The 19,222-nt window shown below is 37.3% G+C and overlaps 1 protein-coding gene across 1 annotated transcript; it reads right to left on the bottom strand.

The window, feature by feature from the left end:
* Positions 1-424: 424 nt before the first annotated feature.
* Positions 425-15,000, bottom strand: enpp6 (ectonucleotide pyrophosphatase/phosphodiesterase 6). The gene is made up of 8 exons (XM_058649789.1): positions 14,670-15,000; positions 9,261-9,440; positions 8,348-8,459; positions 3,425-3,566; positions 3,162-3,338; positions 2,480-2,617; positions 1,959-2,082; positions 425-1,144 (listed from the first exon to the last, which is right to left on the bottom strand). The coding sequence occupies exons 1-8, from the start codon at positions 14,917-14,919 to the stop codon at positions 936-938; spliced, it is 1,332 nt and encodes a 443-aa protein (XP_058505772.1). The 5' UTR covers positions 14,920-15,000; the 3' UTR covers positions 425-935.
* Between the last annotated feature and the right edge of the window lie 4,222 nt (positions 15,001-19,222).

Genomic DNA, 19,222 nt, shown 5'->3' with positions numbered 1-19,222 from the left:
ATTATCTGATAAAGCCCATGTCACTGGCAGCATGTAACGTGTCAGTTACTGGTGTCAGTGTCACCTTTGTTTTTTCTAAACTTACCTTTGTGTTCAAAGTGACGCACTAAGTGTGTGAAACTGACCTGGAATTAAACGAGCAAATCTTCTTAAACATATTCAAATGTTTTTTTGTCAGTTCTGAGCTCAAATCAAAGTAGTTGTGAGGTTTTGATATTTGATATTATCTGTTCATAATATGGCACAAGAGTATATTATTATATTTATTATTAGAATAATGTATGAAAATACTACATTTGTGGCATTTTTTCTTGGCTAAATGAATTTTTTTCTGACTTTTTATTCGTTTTCTTTTAGTTACATACACTTATGTGCCAACTGGGCACCAAACGAACAACGTGACAAAAGAAGACAAAGACAAAGACAAGGGGAGGCTAAAATGTAATTTTGTTACACAAAACTTCCTTTAAAATTAAAAGACAAACAGTCAAAGAACTCCTTTAGAGTTTTCATGTGTAATTATTCATGGTCTCACAGATCACAACATGACATTTAATCATTCTCTAAACAGACTGAATTCACAAAGCAGAAAAGAAAGGCAGCATGTTTCTAAAATAATCTAAATCTTCTACACACATTTGTGCTTTACATCAGTATTCTATAGCTTATATGCTGTTATTTACCATTGTACTCATTCTAGTTGTTACTCATATGAAGGGCTTTAGATTTCTGTGCATCACAGTCAGAACATGGCAAGAACTTCACATTCAAGAGTCAGTTTCTACAGTTTCTACAGAAATTAAAGTAAAAATGAACCATTTATTTGAAATTTCTTTATTAAATTGAACAAACATCAAGAGTCAAGAGAGAAAAGGAAAACGAGACAAGATTTCCAGCCTTTCATTAAGCTTGGCTTTGTAATCTTCTAAACTGAGTCAAATCCCTGATGCAAACACGATTCCAAACAAACACATACAGCAGGTCCAGAGAGTTGGAGGCTGAGATGGAGCTGAGGTGTTCAGCAGGAACTCCACCCGAGACCAGGAGCCATTGTTGGGCAGAGGTTCCACTCCGAGTGTCCAGCACATGACGTTATAGACGTCCACCGTTCGGATGGGAGCGGCCCGAAGATTACGCTTGAAATCTGAAATGATTGAAATGAATGAATACTTATCATAATACATATCAGGATCCATGTTATTTCAATCATATACACATAAATCTCAACATTTCCACATGCAGCTGGTGAAAGGCTCTTTTTTATCAAAAGAATCAGTGAAGTACGGCTGCAACTTACGATTCTACTTTATAATTTTAATCAATGATTTCAAAATGGTGTTTAAAAGTCTTATTTTGTTCACAAAACTAAATAATTCAGCTTCAATTAAATTTTTCAGTAAACATTTGTTTGAAATATGGAGCAGAGAAACAAGAAACATTCCCATTTAAGAACTATTACATTTATTATACAAATTATATAAAAAAAACTCAAATCAGTTAATTGATGATCAAAATAGTTGATGATTAATTTAGTAATCGATTAATAAACAATTAATCTAGAGCTGTAACTAACTCAATTGATTAATCTGTGGATGATTTTCTTAACTAATCGTTTGGTCCATAAAAAACGTTGATCAGCGTTTGCCAAACGTGGAAATGCTGATGTTATTGAATGTCTTGTTTTGTTATATGAAAGAAATTAAGAAAATATTCTGTTGACATTTCAGTATGGGCTCAGCTCACATGGAACCTCGTCAGAGCAGGTACTAACACACATACTAACACTGCCGAGCCGAGTTGTTCTAGAACTGTATGATGGATAATAATGGATAAGTGCCATTACTTGTCAGTGGCACTGGTCCAGTGGTTGCTACGTTACACTGTTACACTGTTACACTGTTAAACTCTTGTCTTTTAAGTGTAAGATTGTTCTGTTCAATATGATAATAGTGTGTTACCAGGTCCTGTTGCCAAGAAAAAGGCTCTCATGTCCAGGAACTCGTTGTCGTAACCATGCCAGCCATTTTGCCACGCTGAGGGTTCACCGGAGCTGTTTTTCCAATATGGAAGGGATTTCTGGTTCTGGAGTGAGTGAAAACAAACACACACACACACACACACACACACACACATGAGATACAATATGAGTACAGCTAAATTGGTGCAACCAACAAGTGTCACAGATTCAACTAAGACATATTTCACACCCACTAGTCGTCTCCCTCACTGTGTCTGTGGAGGTCAGTGGGATGTTTTCATTTTTAACACAGGAGGAATCCAAGCATCAAATCTGCTGCTGTCCACACTAAAACACACCAGGCTGAACCTGAGTTTGAAACTGCTGTTTTATTGTGGACCAGCACAATCAGAGAATCATGTTTTCATGGACACATTTTTGTTTGAAAATGAAAACAGTAGTGTGGAGCACTTGAACATCCGTAGTGAAGGTGAAACTTAGTGTGGGTCCATGTCTCATTACCTCAGTGATAAACCAGCCAGGCTCAGCCACAAGTGTTAGAGGTGAAACAAACTTCCCTCCTTTGTAATGGTAACGTTGGAGGATGTCCTTTCTTGCATAGACATGCATGTTAGGGACCTGAGACAGCGCAGCATACACCTGCCATCAAACACACAAACAAACAAACACAGCAGCACTTTTAATCAGACTTTCACATTCAAGGTTCAAAAGATGATCAGTTACAGTACAAGTTCTTGTCAAACAACAAAGCAGATCCTTCTATTTTAAAATAACAAGCACTTGTTTGAGGTCGTCAGACTCTGTTCAACCGTCTAATCATGTGGAGAAACAGCTTTTCATATCTATCACCATGAACATGTGCTTGTTACATACAGAGCAAAAGAGATATACAGTACATATACAGATATACAGTACATATACAGATATACAGTGCCCTCCTGTAGTGTTGGAGCAGTGAGGCCAGTTTCTTTATTTTTGCCATAGACTAAAATCATGTGTATGTATTTATGTCTCACTGAACGCCTCACACAGCTGCAACTGGTGTCAGATTGACTACCAGACCACGCCCCCTCCCACCTCCTCTCTCAGCCCACTTCTTGGCCTTTAGAGATCCTTTAATTATGATTGAAACAGAGACTGCATCAGAAGTGAAACATGCATAAACGTGGACCTGAGGTCTCACCTCTTGGTATTTGTTATCTCTGGGCCACAGACTGACCACTGGTCCTCTGTCCATCATCTTGACATCTGACATGTTGATGAACTTCTCCAGCTCTATGATCTTCTCCATCCACTGGATGTTTGTCATACCGTGGTCAGAAAAGAGTACAACGTTCAGCTGATCCTCCATGTGGTTCTCCTACAGGAATATGAAAAGCAGCAGAACCAGATGAAAACAGACCTGTGACAAATCTGTAATTATAACAGACAATAATATAAACGCACTTTGATTTTGCTGTTGAGAAACTGCATGGCAGCATCCAGCTGTCTCACAGCTGATTTAATCTGAGGAGAGTCTGGACCGAAGTGATGGCCCTCCACATCGATTTTCTCATAATATATCGCTGCCATGTCTGCTTTGCCTGAGCTGTAAGCACATAAAAAACACTTTAGTGAATACTGACATCATCCAAAACACTTTAGTGAATACTGACATCATCCAAAACACTTTAGTGAATACTGACAATGTCATCCAAAACACTTTAGTGAATACTGAAAATGTCATCCAAAACACTTTAGTGAATACTGACATCATCCAACACACTTTAGTGAATACTGACATCATCCAAAACACTTTAGTGAATACTGAAAATGTCATCCAAAACACTTTAGTGAATACTGACAAAATCCAAAACACTTTAGTGAATACTGACTATTATAGCAGCTCAGCCTCAAACTTCCGCTACTGAGGTTTCTGACTCCGGATGACCTGGTTGACGTGCTTTGCCTTGGCGATCGCTCTTTTGAACTCTGATTGAATGTCCACGCTGTTCGTTTCGTTGCAATATATTGGTTTTACTGCTGTGCGTTTTCTTTGCATAATGAAATTCCAACAAACAATCCAAACAGTCATGAGAAGCGCCTCCGCGGTACAGCGGTTGAAAACCGTTTGCCCTTCCGGTTCACAAACCTGACAATGACAGTGATATTGCCACCTATATACACCTGAGCTCCCCCTCTGAGAGCACAGCGACCCCACACACACATTGAGTGAATTACACCAAACCTCATAACACAATCAAACACATTCGGCTCCTATACTGACTATGTCATCCAAAACACTTTAGTGAATACTGACAATCTCATCTAAAACACTTTAGTGAATACTGACATCATCCAACACACTTTAGTGAATACTGACATCATCCAAAACACTTTAGTGAATACTGACAATGTCATCCAAAACACTTTAGTGAATATTGACATCATCCAAAACACTTTAGTGAATACTGACTATGTCATCCAAAACACTTTAGTGAATACTGACAATCTCATCCAAAACACTTTAGTGAATATTGACATCATCCAAAACACTTTAGTGAATACTGACATCATCCAACACACTTTAGTGAATACTGACTATGTCATCCAAAACACTTTAGTGAATATTGACATCATCCAAAACACTTTAGTGAATACTGACAATGTCATCCAAAACACTTTAGTGAATACTGACAATGTCATCCAAAACACTTTAGTGAATATTGACATCATCCAAAACACTTAAGTGAATATTGACATCATCCAAAACACTTTAGTGAATACTGACAATGTCATCCAAAACACTTTAGTGAATACTGACAATGTCATCCAAGACACTTTAGTTAGTACTGACATCAACCAAAACACTTCAGTGAATATTGACAATCTCATCCAAAACACTTTAGTGAATACTGACAATGTCATCCAAAACACTTTAGTGAATACTGATATATCCAAAACACTTAAGTGAATACTGACAATGTCATCCAAAACACTTTAGTGAATATTGACATCATCCAAAACACTTTAGTGAATACTGACATCATCCAAAACACTTTAGTGAATATTAACAATGTCATCCAAAACACTTAAGTGAATACTGACAATGTCATCCAAAACACTTTAGTGAATACTGATATATCCATAACACTTTAGTGAATATTGACATCATCCAAAACACTTTAGTGAATATTGACATCATCCAAAACACTTTAGTGAATACTGACAATGTCATCCAAAACACTTTAGTTAGTACTGACATCAACCAAAACACTTTAGTGAATATTGACAATCTCATCCAAAACACTTTAGTGAATACTGACAATGTCATCCAAAACACTTTAGTGAATACTGATATATCCAAAACACTTTAGTGAATACTGACATCATCCAAAACACTTTAGTGAATACTGACAATGTCATCTAAAACACTTTAGTGAATATTGACATCATCCAAAACACTTTAGTGAATACTGACATCATCCAAAACACTTTAGTGAATATTAACAATGTCATCCAAAACACTTAAGTGAATACTGACAATGTCATCCAAAACACTTTAGTGAATACTGATATAACCATAACACTTTAGTGAATATTGACAATGTCATCCAAAACACTTTAGTGAATGTTGACATCATCCAAAACACTTTAGTGAATATTGACAATGTCATCCAAAACACTTTAGTGAATACTGATATATCCATAACACTTTAGTGAATATTGACAATGTCCTCCAAAACACTTTAGTGAATGTTGACATCATCCAAAACACTTTAGTGAATATTGACAATCTCATCCAAAACACTTTAGTGAATATTGACAATGTCATCCAAAACACTTTAGTGAATACTGATATATCCATAACACTTTAGTGAATATTGACAATCTCATCCAAAACACTTTAGTGAATACTGACAATGTCATCCAAAACACTTTAGTGAATACTGACAATGTCATCCAAAACACTTTAGTGAATACTGACAATGTCATCCAAAACACTTTAGTGAATACTGATATATCCAGAACACTTTAGTGAATATTGACAATCTCATCCAAAACACTTTAGTGAATACTGACAATCTCATCCAAAACACTTTAGTGAATACTGACAATGTCATCCAAAACACTTTAGTGAATACTGACAATGTCATCCAAAACACTTTAGTGAATACTGATATATCCATAACACTTTAGTGAATATTGACAATCTCATCCAAAACACTTTAGTGAATACTGACAATGTCATCCAAAACACTTTAGTGAATACTGACAATGTCATCCAAAACACTTTAGTGAATACTGACAATGTCAACCAAAACACTTAATGAATGTTGACAATGTCATCCAAAACACTTTAGTGAGTACTGACATCATCCAAAACACTTTAGTGAATATTGACAATCTCATCCAAAACACTTTAGTGAATACTGACAATGTCATCCAAAACACTTTAGTGAATACTGACAATGTCATCCAAAACACTTTAGTGAATACTGATATATCCATAACACTTTAGTGAATATTGACAATCTCATCCAAAACACTTTAGTGAATACTGACAATGTCATCCAAAACACTTTAGTGAATACTGACAATCTCATCCAAAACACTTTAGTGAATACTGACAATGTCATCCAAAACACTTTAGTGAATACTGATATATCCATAACACTTTAGTGAATATTGACAATGTCATCCAAAACACTTTAGTGAATACTGACAATGTCATCCAAAACACTTTAGTGAATACTGACAATGTCATCCAAAACACTTTAGTGAATACTGACAATTTCATCCAAAACACTTTAGTGAATACTGACAATCTCATCCAAAACACTTTAGTGAATACTGACAATGTCATCCAAAACACTTTAGTGAATACTGATATATCCATAACACTTTAGTGAATATTGACAATCTCATCCAAAACACTTTAGTGAATACTGACAATGTCATCCAAAACACTTTAGTGAATACTGACAATGTCATCCAAAACACTTTAGTGAATACTGACAATCTCATCCAAAACACTTTAGTGAATACTGATATATCCATAACACTTTAGTGAATATTGACAATCTCATCCAAAACACTTTAGTGAATACTGACAATGTCATCCAAAACACTTAAGTGAATACTGATATATCCATAACACTTTCGTGAATATTGACAATCTCATCCAAAACACTTTAGTGAATACTGACAATGTCATCCAAAACACTTTAGTGAATACTGACAATGTCATCCAAAACACTTTAGTGAATACTGATATATCCATAACACTTTAGTGAATATTGACAATCTCATCCAAAACACTTTAGTGAATACTGACAATGTCATCCAAAACACTTTAGTGAATACTGACAATGTCATCCAAAACACTTTAGTGAATACTGACAATGTCAACCAAAACACTTAATGAATGTTGACAATGTCATCCAAAACACTTTAGTGAGTACTGACATCATCCAAAACACTTTAGTGAATATTGACAATGTCATCCAAAACACTTTAGTGAATACTGACAATGTCATCCAAAACACTTTAGTGAATACTGACAATGTCATCCAAAACACTTTAGTGAATACTGATATATCCATAACACTTTAGTGAATATTGACAATCTCATCCAAAACACTTTAGTGAATACTGACAATGTCATCCAAAACACTTTAGTGAATACTGACAATCTCATCCAAAACACTTTAGTGAATACTGACAATGTCATCCAAAACACTTTAGTGAATACTGATATATCCATAACACTTTAGTGAATATTGACAATGTCATCCAAAACACTTTAGTGAATACTGACAATGTCATCCAAAACACTTTAGTGAATACTGACAATGTCATCCAAAACACTTTAGTGAATACTGACAATTTCATCCAAAACACTTTAGTGAATACTGACAATCTCATCCAAAACACTTTAGTGAATACTGATATATCCATAACACTTTAGTGAATATTGACAATCTCATCCAAAACACTTTAGTGAATATTGACAATGTCATCCAAAACACTTTAGTGAATACTGACAATGTCATCTAAAACACTTTAGTGAATACTGACAATGTCAGCCAAAACACTTTAGTGAATACTGACAATGTCATCTAAAACACTTTAGTGAATACTGACAATGTCATCTAAAACACTTTAGTGAATACTGACACGTTTGTCCAGCATCTTTTTTCCCAAAGCTTGTCGTGGGATCATGTTCATGTTTTTCAGGAACACAATGACTAAGATTTAGTTCCACTCGGTTTGTTTTAGGTTCACTAACATACACTAAACTGGTTATTTATTCATCAGAGAGTTCAATCTCTAATAGATGTGGTGAGTGAAAGTGAAAAGTAGAGTTACAGGTGATAATGTCGTTACCTCAGCACACTGAGAGCGTTCACTATTGAGTCGGTGAGGTTTTTCTCTGATGGGTTGTAGACGTACTCTTCACAGAAAGACGGACGGACACCCAGAATCTCCACCTCACAGCCTGAAGACACAAAAACTATATATTTGACGTTTGTGGCACAAAGTTTTTGAAGTCACAGTGACAACAGAGTGATCTTTTCCATGGAATTATCTTCCTCAAATGTCCAGTGTGTAAAATGTGGGTGAAAATTCATTCTTTTTGTCAGTGTACCATCACCGGATTTTATCAGGAGAAGTGTTGTTTTCTGTTAGAATAAGCCTTTTATATTTAAATCAGGAGCTGGGTCATCTCTATGGAGGCATCAATGGACTGAACATCTTTTGAGTTTTGATACTAACTGAAGGATACATAAGCCCCTTGTCCACTATCACGGCACGCCTCACACTGTACGGTTATTTTGCTTTTCCATTAGCAATAGTAGCTCAGGATGAGGCTCCAAGTGAGCTGAGACGATCCTATGCATGACGTTGTTAGACTGCCGGCCACTGATTGTGCCGTCACAGGACGAGGCATGAGCAAGAATCCAGCCGAACAATGCTGAACTGTAGATCAGTAAAAACACTTAACAACCCTAAAAATGTGTGTTAATCTCAATATTTAACAGAGGAGTGTGGTGTATTTAGTGACAGCACTGCTCACTGAGGCGAGACCCAGTCTCCACTGTGATCACTATAATATTCAATTCTTTCATCCACTGTCACAGTTCCATGCTCCACCTGTTGTTGCTGTTTGCTGTGCTAACGTATATATATGATTTGTGTGACTTTCTCTTTGCTGCTGTAATACTGGGGATTTCCCCACTGTGGGACAATAAAGGTATATTATATCATATCATATCAATGTACGTGTGTGTGTGCTCACCAGGCCAGTAATACATGTAAACCTTCTTCCCAAGCTTCTGCATGGTGACCCATAACGGCTCTGATCCGTCCCACCACAGAGGCAGCCGGCTGTCAGCATTTGTCCCGATCAGAAACTCCTTCTTGGAGGCTTCATCCCACATGTTGTTGCCAGTCATCTGATGAACATCACAGTGACGGCCTGACAGAAACACACACACACACACACACACACACACACACACACACAAAGGAAAAACTAGTCTGAGAATCCAGAGACTGATTCAGAGATTTCAGAGATCATGATTTGAGAGGTGAATGTTAATTAAATAGTTCAGCCCTTCCCAAAGTGTGGTCCCCGGATCACAGGTGGTCCGTGAGTGAACAATGCAAATTCAATGCAATATCAATATAGGAAAACTTTTACAAAACAAGTTTCAAGTGCAGGGTGTAACTGCAGAGCATATGTTACTTTACCGTTCTTTTCATCTGAAAAGTGCATCCAAATTCTACTGCGCTTCCTTTGGCTCATAGCTGCAGTCTGACACTCTGCACTCATGTGACATTTGCACCCCATGCTCCTCCTCTTGTTGTGCATGCTCTCCGTCTCAGTGGAGGAGCAGGAGGAGCTTGTGTGTGCATGCTGTGTGTGTGTGTGAGCGATTCAAAAAGAAGAAAAAAAAGAACAAAAAAGTAAAAGAACGGCTTTCAACTGCCACTCGGTTCCCATCGTTCTTGTCAAAGAGCCGTTCAATAGAATCTGTTTGTTTGTCAACGTCACAACTCTATCAGTATTTGCTTTTTACCATACACAGATTAAATGTCACTGAACTTTTGCTGTGTTATTGTAACACTGAGCACACACACACACACCAAAGCAACAATTACTAAAAACACACAAAAACAGATTTTGCACTAGTGTTTTAAAATTTAAAATGTCAATGTTTTCATTTCAGTGTTTGTCAAACTGCCTGCGACATATATATGTATATATATATATATATATGTGTGTGTGTCATTTTCAATATCAAATCAACTAGTTCATTTTAGGAGGTTGTAGTTTGTGAACTGTTGAAGTTGGCATATTGTTTTGGGCTATTTTGAGTTAGGTGTTTTTTTATGGGTCTGGTTCTTGGTCTGAAAAAGTCTGAGAAACACTGATGCATCGTGTGTGTGTGTGTGTGTGTGTGTGTGTGTGTGAATTTAAAGGGTGACTGTGCTCTATGAAAACACACACATCAGCACATCATCAGGAGGGAGACAGACACCAAAGTCACATCCTGTGGGTCGGGATGAGGCTGTTGTTCTTAGGGCTTAGTAAAATATAGAGCTGGGAGCTGCAACACTAACACACACACACACACACACAGACACACACACACACAGACACACAGACACACAGACACACACACTCTTTTCCCCACTGACCCTGACCAGCAGAAGAACAGATGACCCAGACTCTGTTCTGTTGTTCTCTCCACTGTTGTCGTCACTGTGAAAGCTGATGTGTTTTTTTAGGGCTGATGTTGATAATCGATTAATCACTTAAGAGTGTTTTTTTTCCAGTAAACAAATTCTTCTTAAATGTGAATATTTCTGGTTTCTTTGCTTCATGTAACAAAGTCATCATTCAAACTGAATAACTTTACTTTGTTTCTTTGTAATATTGTCCAGTCTGGGGTCTCCACCTTATATATATATACTACCATATACTTATATATATACTACCATATGTATATATATATATATATATATGTGTGTAAATTACTTAAAATAGTACTTTTGATTTGGTTTAAAATCAGAAAACAAAAACTCCATTTTGACCAATAAACTTTGTTTTTTACAATCATGACTAAAGACCACATCTTTCATTCCAGTTTCTACAGTTTCATTTTGACTAATCATCAGCGAACTTATGCATAGTTCAAACTTAATGTCACTGCATCTTGAATGAAGGTAAATTGCAATGATCATTAAACTTATTAGAACAATTACAGCTACTGTGTGTGAAAGTGGACGTAAAATCATGATGAAGTTTTTTAATCAAAATGATGAAAAAAGTGAACCTGAAGAATGTCTCAACACAATCAGAGCAGAGACAGAGAACACAACAGACACAACGTTTACACAACAAACTATTTTCCATTGTTTGCTGATTTTGGGAGTCAGCGTGTATCCTCGTGTGTTGTGGCCCTGGGTTTAGCGTGCGTGATGTCATTTAATACAATAAGTGTGGACCACTGTTCAAGGACGCTGGTTACAAAAATGTCCTTTTATTTACTTCAATTCTCTGACAGTAAGTGTGATGTTAACCAGTGCAGCAGGAAGATGTTCTTTACTAAATTAAGAATATTCAACCCTAAAAAGCACTGACAGTCAATTTTGAAACAGGTTTAGTGAATACTTTTCTTTATTGGAGAGAAGTTCCGTCCACACGGAGACAGAGTTTAAGGACCTGAAATAGATTTTTGGAAAACCTCAAAAACGCCGGCCTCACATTTCTGTGGAGACAGAGAATATGACGATGACGTCACGTTCTCTCTTGTGCTGTCATTTATTTTCTTGTGTTTGACAGTTTTATCAACTACTGTCAATAAAAAGTAACTCAAGTCAATGTGAAAAGACACTAGATATCACTAGAACTTTAGAGATGTCAGTGCTACATATGTACATGTACTACATATGTACATGTACTACATATGTACATGTACTACATATGTACATGTACTACAGTGTTTGGGTTCAAAGAAAAAGATTGTTTTCATTTATTGGCCTTTGCGTTGTAGCTATTCAATATATTCTCACGTCCTGATGAACTTCACCTGACAAAGTGGAAAACTTATCATAAAAGCACCTCACACATTTGGATTGACTGAGTAATGTACAACAGTGAGTGTGATTGTTAACAATCTCTTTGTTAACTCTAATTCTTACTTGAACAACAACAGTTCTACAGCATTTTATGGAAGAACATCACTTGCTCCTACTTTCTCGGGAACATGGGAACTTCACATGGGAATTACAGAAATAAACGGAGTGCCTGCTCATGGCAAAATTCCCACAATTCCCATGGAAAATGTTCCAATTTGGAATATTTCCAAAATTCCCAAACTTAAGTTCCAATGGGAATTTTATGGAATTTTGCTCGAAAGCCTTGATGATATCAAACAGCTGATATGATGTGTGCTGAGGACTGAAGTAAATCTGACTTTTTAATGAGAGTCAGTGATCTGAGGACATGAAGGACACGTGAAGGACATGTGGTGAAGGACACGTGAAGGACATGTGGTGGAAAACTTACCTGCCTATGGTGGACCATTTCTCCAGTCCAGTAATGTTAGTGTTACACTCTTATCTCACACCAGATGCACTGACACTCTGTGACGTCTTAGACTTTTGGAAGGACAGGGGCAAAAATTCAAAGGACACCAACTGGGGACAGAATTGTATGTGGACCTGCACTTAATATTAGTATTAATATATATTATATTATTATAATATATATTAATTAAGCAAGTTCTGTTCTGGGTTTGTTTCATAGACAGTAACATCTTTTTATCCACACAGAAACAGCATGTAGGGATTAGGACTCGTGTCTCCATGTATTTCTGTGTACTGTGTATTACAGGCCTGGCATCATACTGTATACACTACAGCGTGACAGTTGTTTCTTGAATCAATGTTGTATATTTCTGTGTACAAACCTATAGTCGAGAGAAAGTTCTGTTTCTGTATGGTCCTGGGATTAAGGTGCAGGCTCCCCCTTAAAAAATGACTAAGACTGTATGTTGGCGTATAAACAGCATTTTCAAGTTACTCACATGGAACATTTTGTATATTCAGGGCCGGCCCAAGCATTTATGGGGCCCTAAGCTGAATTTGATTTAGAAGCTCTTGTAGAGGCAGTAACATCACAAACGTAGCCAATTATTTTTTTTTATTATTTACATCTTCATATTCAAAGTGAAGCACTAAGCACTTTTGTGCAATGTGCAATTTTCAACGAAAATAAAACTATATTGTTTAAGATAGATATCTCAATATATCTACATTTCTCAAATAAGATTAAATTATAATTTTGGATCAGCTTAGTTTGCTAATGCCTTGAGTCGTCCGTGTGTATATTGTATATTGTTCCATCCCCAGATTGACCTTCAAGCATATGTCTAACTACAGGTGGAGCATAAATAGTGTCACAATCACACAGATGTTGCATGTCAGTCAGTGTTCATTACAACAGTGACTGTCACGGACAGAAAACGCCAAAAAGAGAGAACCATTCACAAACCTGAGGGAAAACATGTGTGTGTCACAATGCACACATGCGTCAACATTCTATTGAAACCTGTTATGTTAATATTGAGGAAATGATTGTAATATGTATTGAGTTTGAACTGTTACATAACAGCTGCAGCATATTTCTATCATATTCACCTGCTCTTCCAGCACTTTACTTTAATTAGTGAAGTCAGTGCCGGCCCTGAGTAATTTGGTGCCCTAGGCAAGATTTTAGCTAGCGCCCCCTTGCATCGCAACTTTAACAAACATAAACTGTGACACATAAAACCAAAGGCTTACAACCACCCTATTACAAAGGGGATGGACAACTAAAAGCATTTTAACTGACATACAAGCAGGAAAGACACCTGTAAAATAACACCTGAACAGGCCTAACGTTAAGTTTCCAAACGTCCCTGATGAATTTAAGGTGGAGTAACATTAACACACGTCCACTCAGCTATTTATTGATTATTAAACAATGTTGCTATCGTCCGAAGTAAGCTAGCAAGCTAACACTCTGCTCCAACAACGGTAACTACGATGCATTAAACTATTAATTTCATAAACTTCATCACATTGACATTACTGTACCTCTATCTTTTTAGTTTTTTGGACATAATTCCGATACAGTGTCATTAATCTTTTTCTTCGCCTCTGGGTCACTGTCCGGTCAGATTCAGGCAGCTGGCCTCTTGACCCCGCCCCCCTCACAGAGGGCAGGTACAGAGCTACGGCTCGTTGCACCAAGAAAAAAGGCTTCTGCATTATTTAATAGTCTTTGCTATGACTTTATGTTGCTGTGGGCTTATATAATATTTCGAAATAATAGTAATAATGGCACAAAAAAAAGTATATATTTTTTTTTTTTTTCTTTTTTCTCCGTTTTCGGCGCCCCCTGCGGATGACGGCGCCCCTAGCATTTGCCTATACTGCCTATGCCCAGGGCCGGCTCTGAGTGAAGTCATTCATGTAGTTATACTTGATGTATAAGTGCTGCAGAGTAGTGATCGATGGATTACCTGTCATCAGTGAGTAGTGATCGATGGATTACCTGTCATCAGTGAGTAGTAGATTAATGGATTACCTGTCATCAGTGAGTAGTAGATTAATGGATTACCTGTCATCAGTGAGTAGTAGATTAATGGATTACCTGTCATCAGTGAGTAGTAGTTCGGGTAAGATAAACTGGGGAAGTCCGGTGTCATGTAGTCCACCTTCACACCGTTGGTCACGAGCTCGCGAAATCCGGGCAGCGCGTGCAGGTCATCCATGTAATCATAACGGAAACCATCGATCAGGAACACGAGCAGTGGACGGACCGCGAGACACGTGTGTCCCGCTGCCAACAGCAGCAGCAGCGGCGGGACCAGGCTCCGCGTGGACGTTTGTCCCGGTGACATGGTGGTGTCGTCTCGTGCAGAGCTGCGGGCTTAGCGTGAATGTGTGTGTGGTGATGGTCGCACTGGGACAGGGGTGGGGTTTAAAGACGGGTGAGTGCAGGGCACGAGAGAGTGTCGCCCTCTGTGACCTCACTCACAGAAGGCGTGTCCGTGGGCCCCCACACTGAGTGATGTGATACTGAAGAAGAAGTTCCTCCACAGACAGCCTCACATCACACACATCACAACAATAACAATCTTATTTGAATTAACAAGAAGAAAAATCATTATTTCAAAATGAGAAGAGACAGTGATAAATAAATGCATCACGACTTCATATAAAGCTGTTAAATACAAATAAATATGTAAATACAATGCTGATAAGTTTCTTAGAGTGTTTGTCAGTGTCATGATGATGAAGAAGAAACAGGAAGTCTTTACTGTCATGGTTTAATAAGACCGATGTGTCCGTGTACAAGTGAACCAGATAATAAAAGTCACAATGAACAGTGAACAATGTCTTTTTATTCTTAACCTTTTAACACAGATGGTTTTACGGTCATTTCTAAGACAAAGACTCAAACAAATGTTATTTTACATATGTTTCATACTGTTCAAATCAAAAAGGCAACATCTAGTGTAGATGTTGTACAACTATAGTGTTTTTTTTCTAAATGAAATTCATTTTAAATTGTTAATACACTATTTTACCATGCAGTAAATTGTAAATAAATGCCAGATATTCAAAGTTATTCTGGAAAAAATGGGCAAAAGCACTTAGTCACAGGACATTTAATGGTTAAAATAATAATACATTTTGAGGCTTTGAACATGACATGAACAAATAGTTGTTGTACTGCATGGAACTCTCGCATGTGTCACTGAACAGGACTTTTTCCCCCTGTGGCAACATTCGTGCACACAGTGATGCATTTGAGCAGGTGAAGCAGAAGAAGCACACCGTGTGACTAAAGTGAGACGCTTCATACAACAGCTGCAGTACGGCTGAAAACATCAAGAATCCATTATTTTATTTATTTATTTATTTATAAAGCACTTGAAAAACAACAGCTGAAACAACAGAGATAAATAAAACTAATGAAATATAAAAACATAAGACCTAATAGACCTAAGAGCAAACAATAAAACTATAAAAGAAAGATAAAACCAACATCTCATACTGGGTCCAAAGCCAAAGAGTAAAAACGTTTTTTTACGATGCATTTGAAAAGTGTACAGTGAGGGGGCGTTGCAGAGGAAGGTTGTTCCACAATCTCAGCACAGCAACAGAACAAGCTCTGTATCCTCTGAGCTTCCAATATATAATAACAATAACAATAATAACAATAACAATAACAATAACAATAATAATGGTAATACATTTTATTTATAAGGCACTCTATATTGAAAAATGATCTCAAATTGTGCACAGTAACAATAAAAAACAGCAGCAAGATCAAAACAGTAGAAACATAACAATAACAGCACAATGGAGTTAAAGATTAAAATGTGATCATACTGAAAATGCGTGCTCTGCCAAATCTGCTCCTTAAACAACCTCAAAAAGTGTCAGAAGTGGATTCTGTTGCTAAAACATTCACAGTCACATTTATATTGTAATATTAAAAAAGCACTCTAATAAAATAAAATAAATCAGATTCAGTTCAATATTAAAGGTGTTAAGTTAGCATGATCACATGATACACGGCTGTGTGTATATAACACATACACTACTGCATGTTGTAAAAGAGCAATTCAATGGCAACTTGTACTATTTACTTTACTAGTGTGTTGTAATATGAGTGTAGACCTGCAAAATAACACAAATGTAACACAGCAGTGAATATTCAGTGGATGGATGAATTTCATGGTCGTGTGTTTGTAAGTGTTTGTGTCTGTGATGACATCTGTGCTCACATTACTTTCACATTTTATTACACATTATTCAAATGAATCGCAACAAACACACATATTCACATGTTGCTCTTTTGTCAGTTTGAAGCTACTGCACAGTTTGTGTTTGTTCCCTCTTAAGGACACTTGTCAGAACCAGTAGTCCACATGAAGGAAAAAACCTGGTCCTAATGAGACAGGACCTCAAGATGAACTGGTTATGGCTGAGGTTCAGGATCCTGGTTTGTTTAGTGTGTCATGTACAGCTGAGCTGTTTCAACATAAGCGACCTCATCAAGGACTGAAGCACATCCCTCGTTATGTTTTATTTTATTTTTAAATGAACCACTTCATTAAAGATGTTTTAAAGAATACACAGTCCCAGTATAACCCCTCCCCTATTATTAAAATAGTTTTATAGCAGCTTAATAGTTATGCTGCTGTCATTTCTGCCAAAACATTCCTGTTTTTAGTCTCTTGGTCTAAATCAGCCCCCCCCCCCCCCAAAGACAACTCAGAGGACTTTTCTTTCCATTTTAACATCTTGGACAATCGTGTCCTGAAAAGTTTCCTCTGCAGCATGAAGGTGAAGATCCGTTAGAAAAGCACAGAGTGACCAACTCCACATTATCATCAAAGCTTCTGTTTGAGTCCCATTTATCTCAGACAGCTTATCAAACGATGACTCATCAGATAACGACATCTGTGTCGTCCTGAGCACAAACAATGATGGAGACACAACTGCAAATGACACTGTAGATGAAGGATTTGTGCACGTTTATCCTCGTTATAAATGTGTTGTTAAACACTGTGTAAGAGGAACTGTAAAACTACTTTTCTGTTTAGTTTTAAATCTTTATTTATATTACTTATATTACACATTTAACACAACAGGAGTGCAAATTAAAAACATGCTGTACATCCATCCAGGCTGCACGAGGACTGAAAGCAGGACTGAAAAGATGAGATGTTAGATGTTAGAAAGATAAAACTTTAGATGGGAGACAGTTTCAGAGGTTTGGGGCAGCAACATAAAAGCTTTATCACCTTTGATTTAAAGCAGGGACTGATAAGAGCTGATGTGAGGAGGAGTGACGTGACCTTGAAGCTGAATATGAAGTTACGAGATCTGAAATGGATCCAGAGGTTTAAAGTCCCTCTGATATGGTTTGAACCCTGACAACCTGGGATGAACCGCGTGTGCTCAGGTAGGACGAGCTTTGTAAACGTATTTCTGTGATCTTTTATGAAGCAGAAGTGATTTATTATGTTTCAGTGTCATGTCCTCATCATTTAGACCATCCCGTTGTCACTGATGGATGAGGACAATTACTCTTTAATGGAGAGTCAAAGTCAATCACAGAGGAGGGCGAAAATAAAAACCAGGGTCAGACGAGGTCAAATAACATTCAAACAAGAAAGATAGATGTTAGATGTTTAGACATGGAATAGCCTGGACTTCTGTTTCAAAGTTATAATCACATGAGTTGGATTATACTCACAAAAGAGCATAAATGGTGAAGAGAGGTAAATCATTTATGAATGATTTTCACCTGTATTTCAGTATCACATACAGGCCTGTAATCACATAATAATCACATAATAATCACATCATTTTTACGATAAAGAGTCAACATATGATAGAATCTCATGGGCCGAAAAACAATCGTATGACCTTGAGTTTGACAAACGTGTTCATGGAAGTTGAAGGTTATCTCAAAATGAATGTCTTGTGTGTTTTCCAGCCTCTGCTGTATAGAGGAAACTGCAGAGGCTCTGGCACTTTCTTGTGGCTGCAATAATTCAAATTTATAATCAGGTGTTTCATTTTTGGAACTTCTGGACAAGTTGGAATTCCAGCAGCTTCCGTGCCCTGATGTTTATGTCCTAATCCATTCATTATCTGGCACTTTATCCTCCACACGAGGGTCGCGGGGTGCTGTGCCAGTCTCAGTTCACCCTGGACAGTTGACCCATGTCATAATAAATAATATTATGATAATAAGAAATCAAAGGGCCCCTTCAGCTTTAAAGAGTTTCTCATGTCCATGTCTTCAGTATTTGAATGTCATTCTTTTCTAGGTTTTTTGAGCTGTTGTTTGTTCAGAGCAGATGAAGCTTTGACACATGTCATATAGAGATGGTGGTGATAACTGCAGCAGGTTAAAGGTCAAACATTAACTTTCCACTTCCCTGCTCCCGTTGTTTCCTGGGCAGAGACGTGCAGATGTAGTTATGAACATTACAGCAGGGAACACCTTTGTCATCTGTGACCACAGAATGTTTCATACACTCTAAAACTACTGCAGCATTATAGCTGATTTTATATCTCCTTATCTTCATTATTCATGAGTGTTTTCAAACCTGCGGCCACAGAGTTTGCATGTTCTCTCTCTGTGTGTCTGTGTGTGTGCTTCTCCAGGTTCTCTGG

This window comes from Solea solea, chromosome 14 (assembly GCF_958295425.1).
Source record: "Solea solea chromosome 14, fSolSol10.1, whole genome shotgun sequence".
Classification (NCBI taxonomy): domain Eukaryota; kingdom Metazoa; phylum Chordata; class Actinopteri; order Pleuronectiformes; family Soleidae; genus Solea; species Solea solea.
The sequence above is the reverse complement of the archived record's forward strand: the minus strand, read 5'-3'. Positions and strand labels throughout refer to the sequence as shown.

Bases quoted from the DNA above. Each gene is read 5' to 3' on its own strand.
- enpp6 (XM_058649789.1), bottom strand. From the start codon at position 14,919: ATGTCACCGGGACAAACGTCCACGCGGAGCCTGGTCCCGCCGCTGCTG. The intron at 9,441-14,669 runs GTAATCCATTAA...TGTTTCTGTCAG, and splicing joins CTACTACTCACTGATGACAG to GCCGTCACTGTGATGTTCAT. The intron at 3,567-8,347 runs GTAACGACATTA...ATGTGCTTACAG, and splicing joins AACGCTCTCAGTGTGCTGAG to CTCAGGCAAAGCAGACATGG.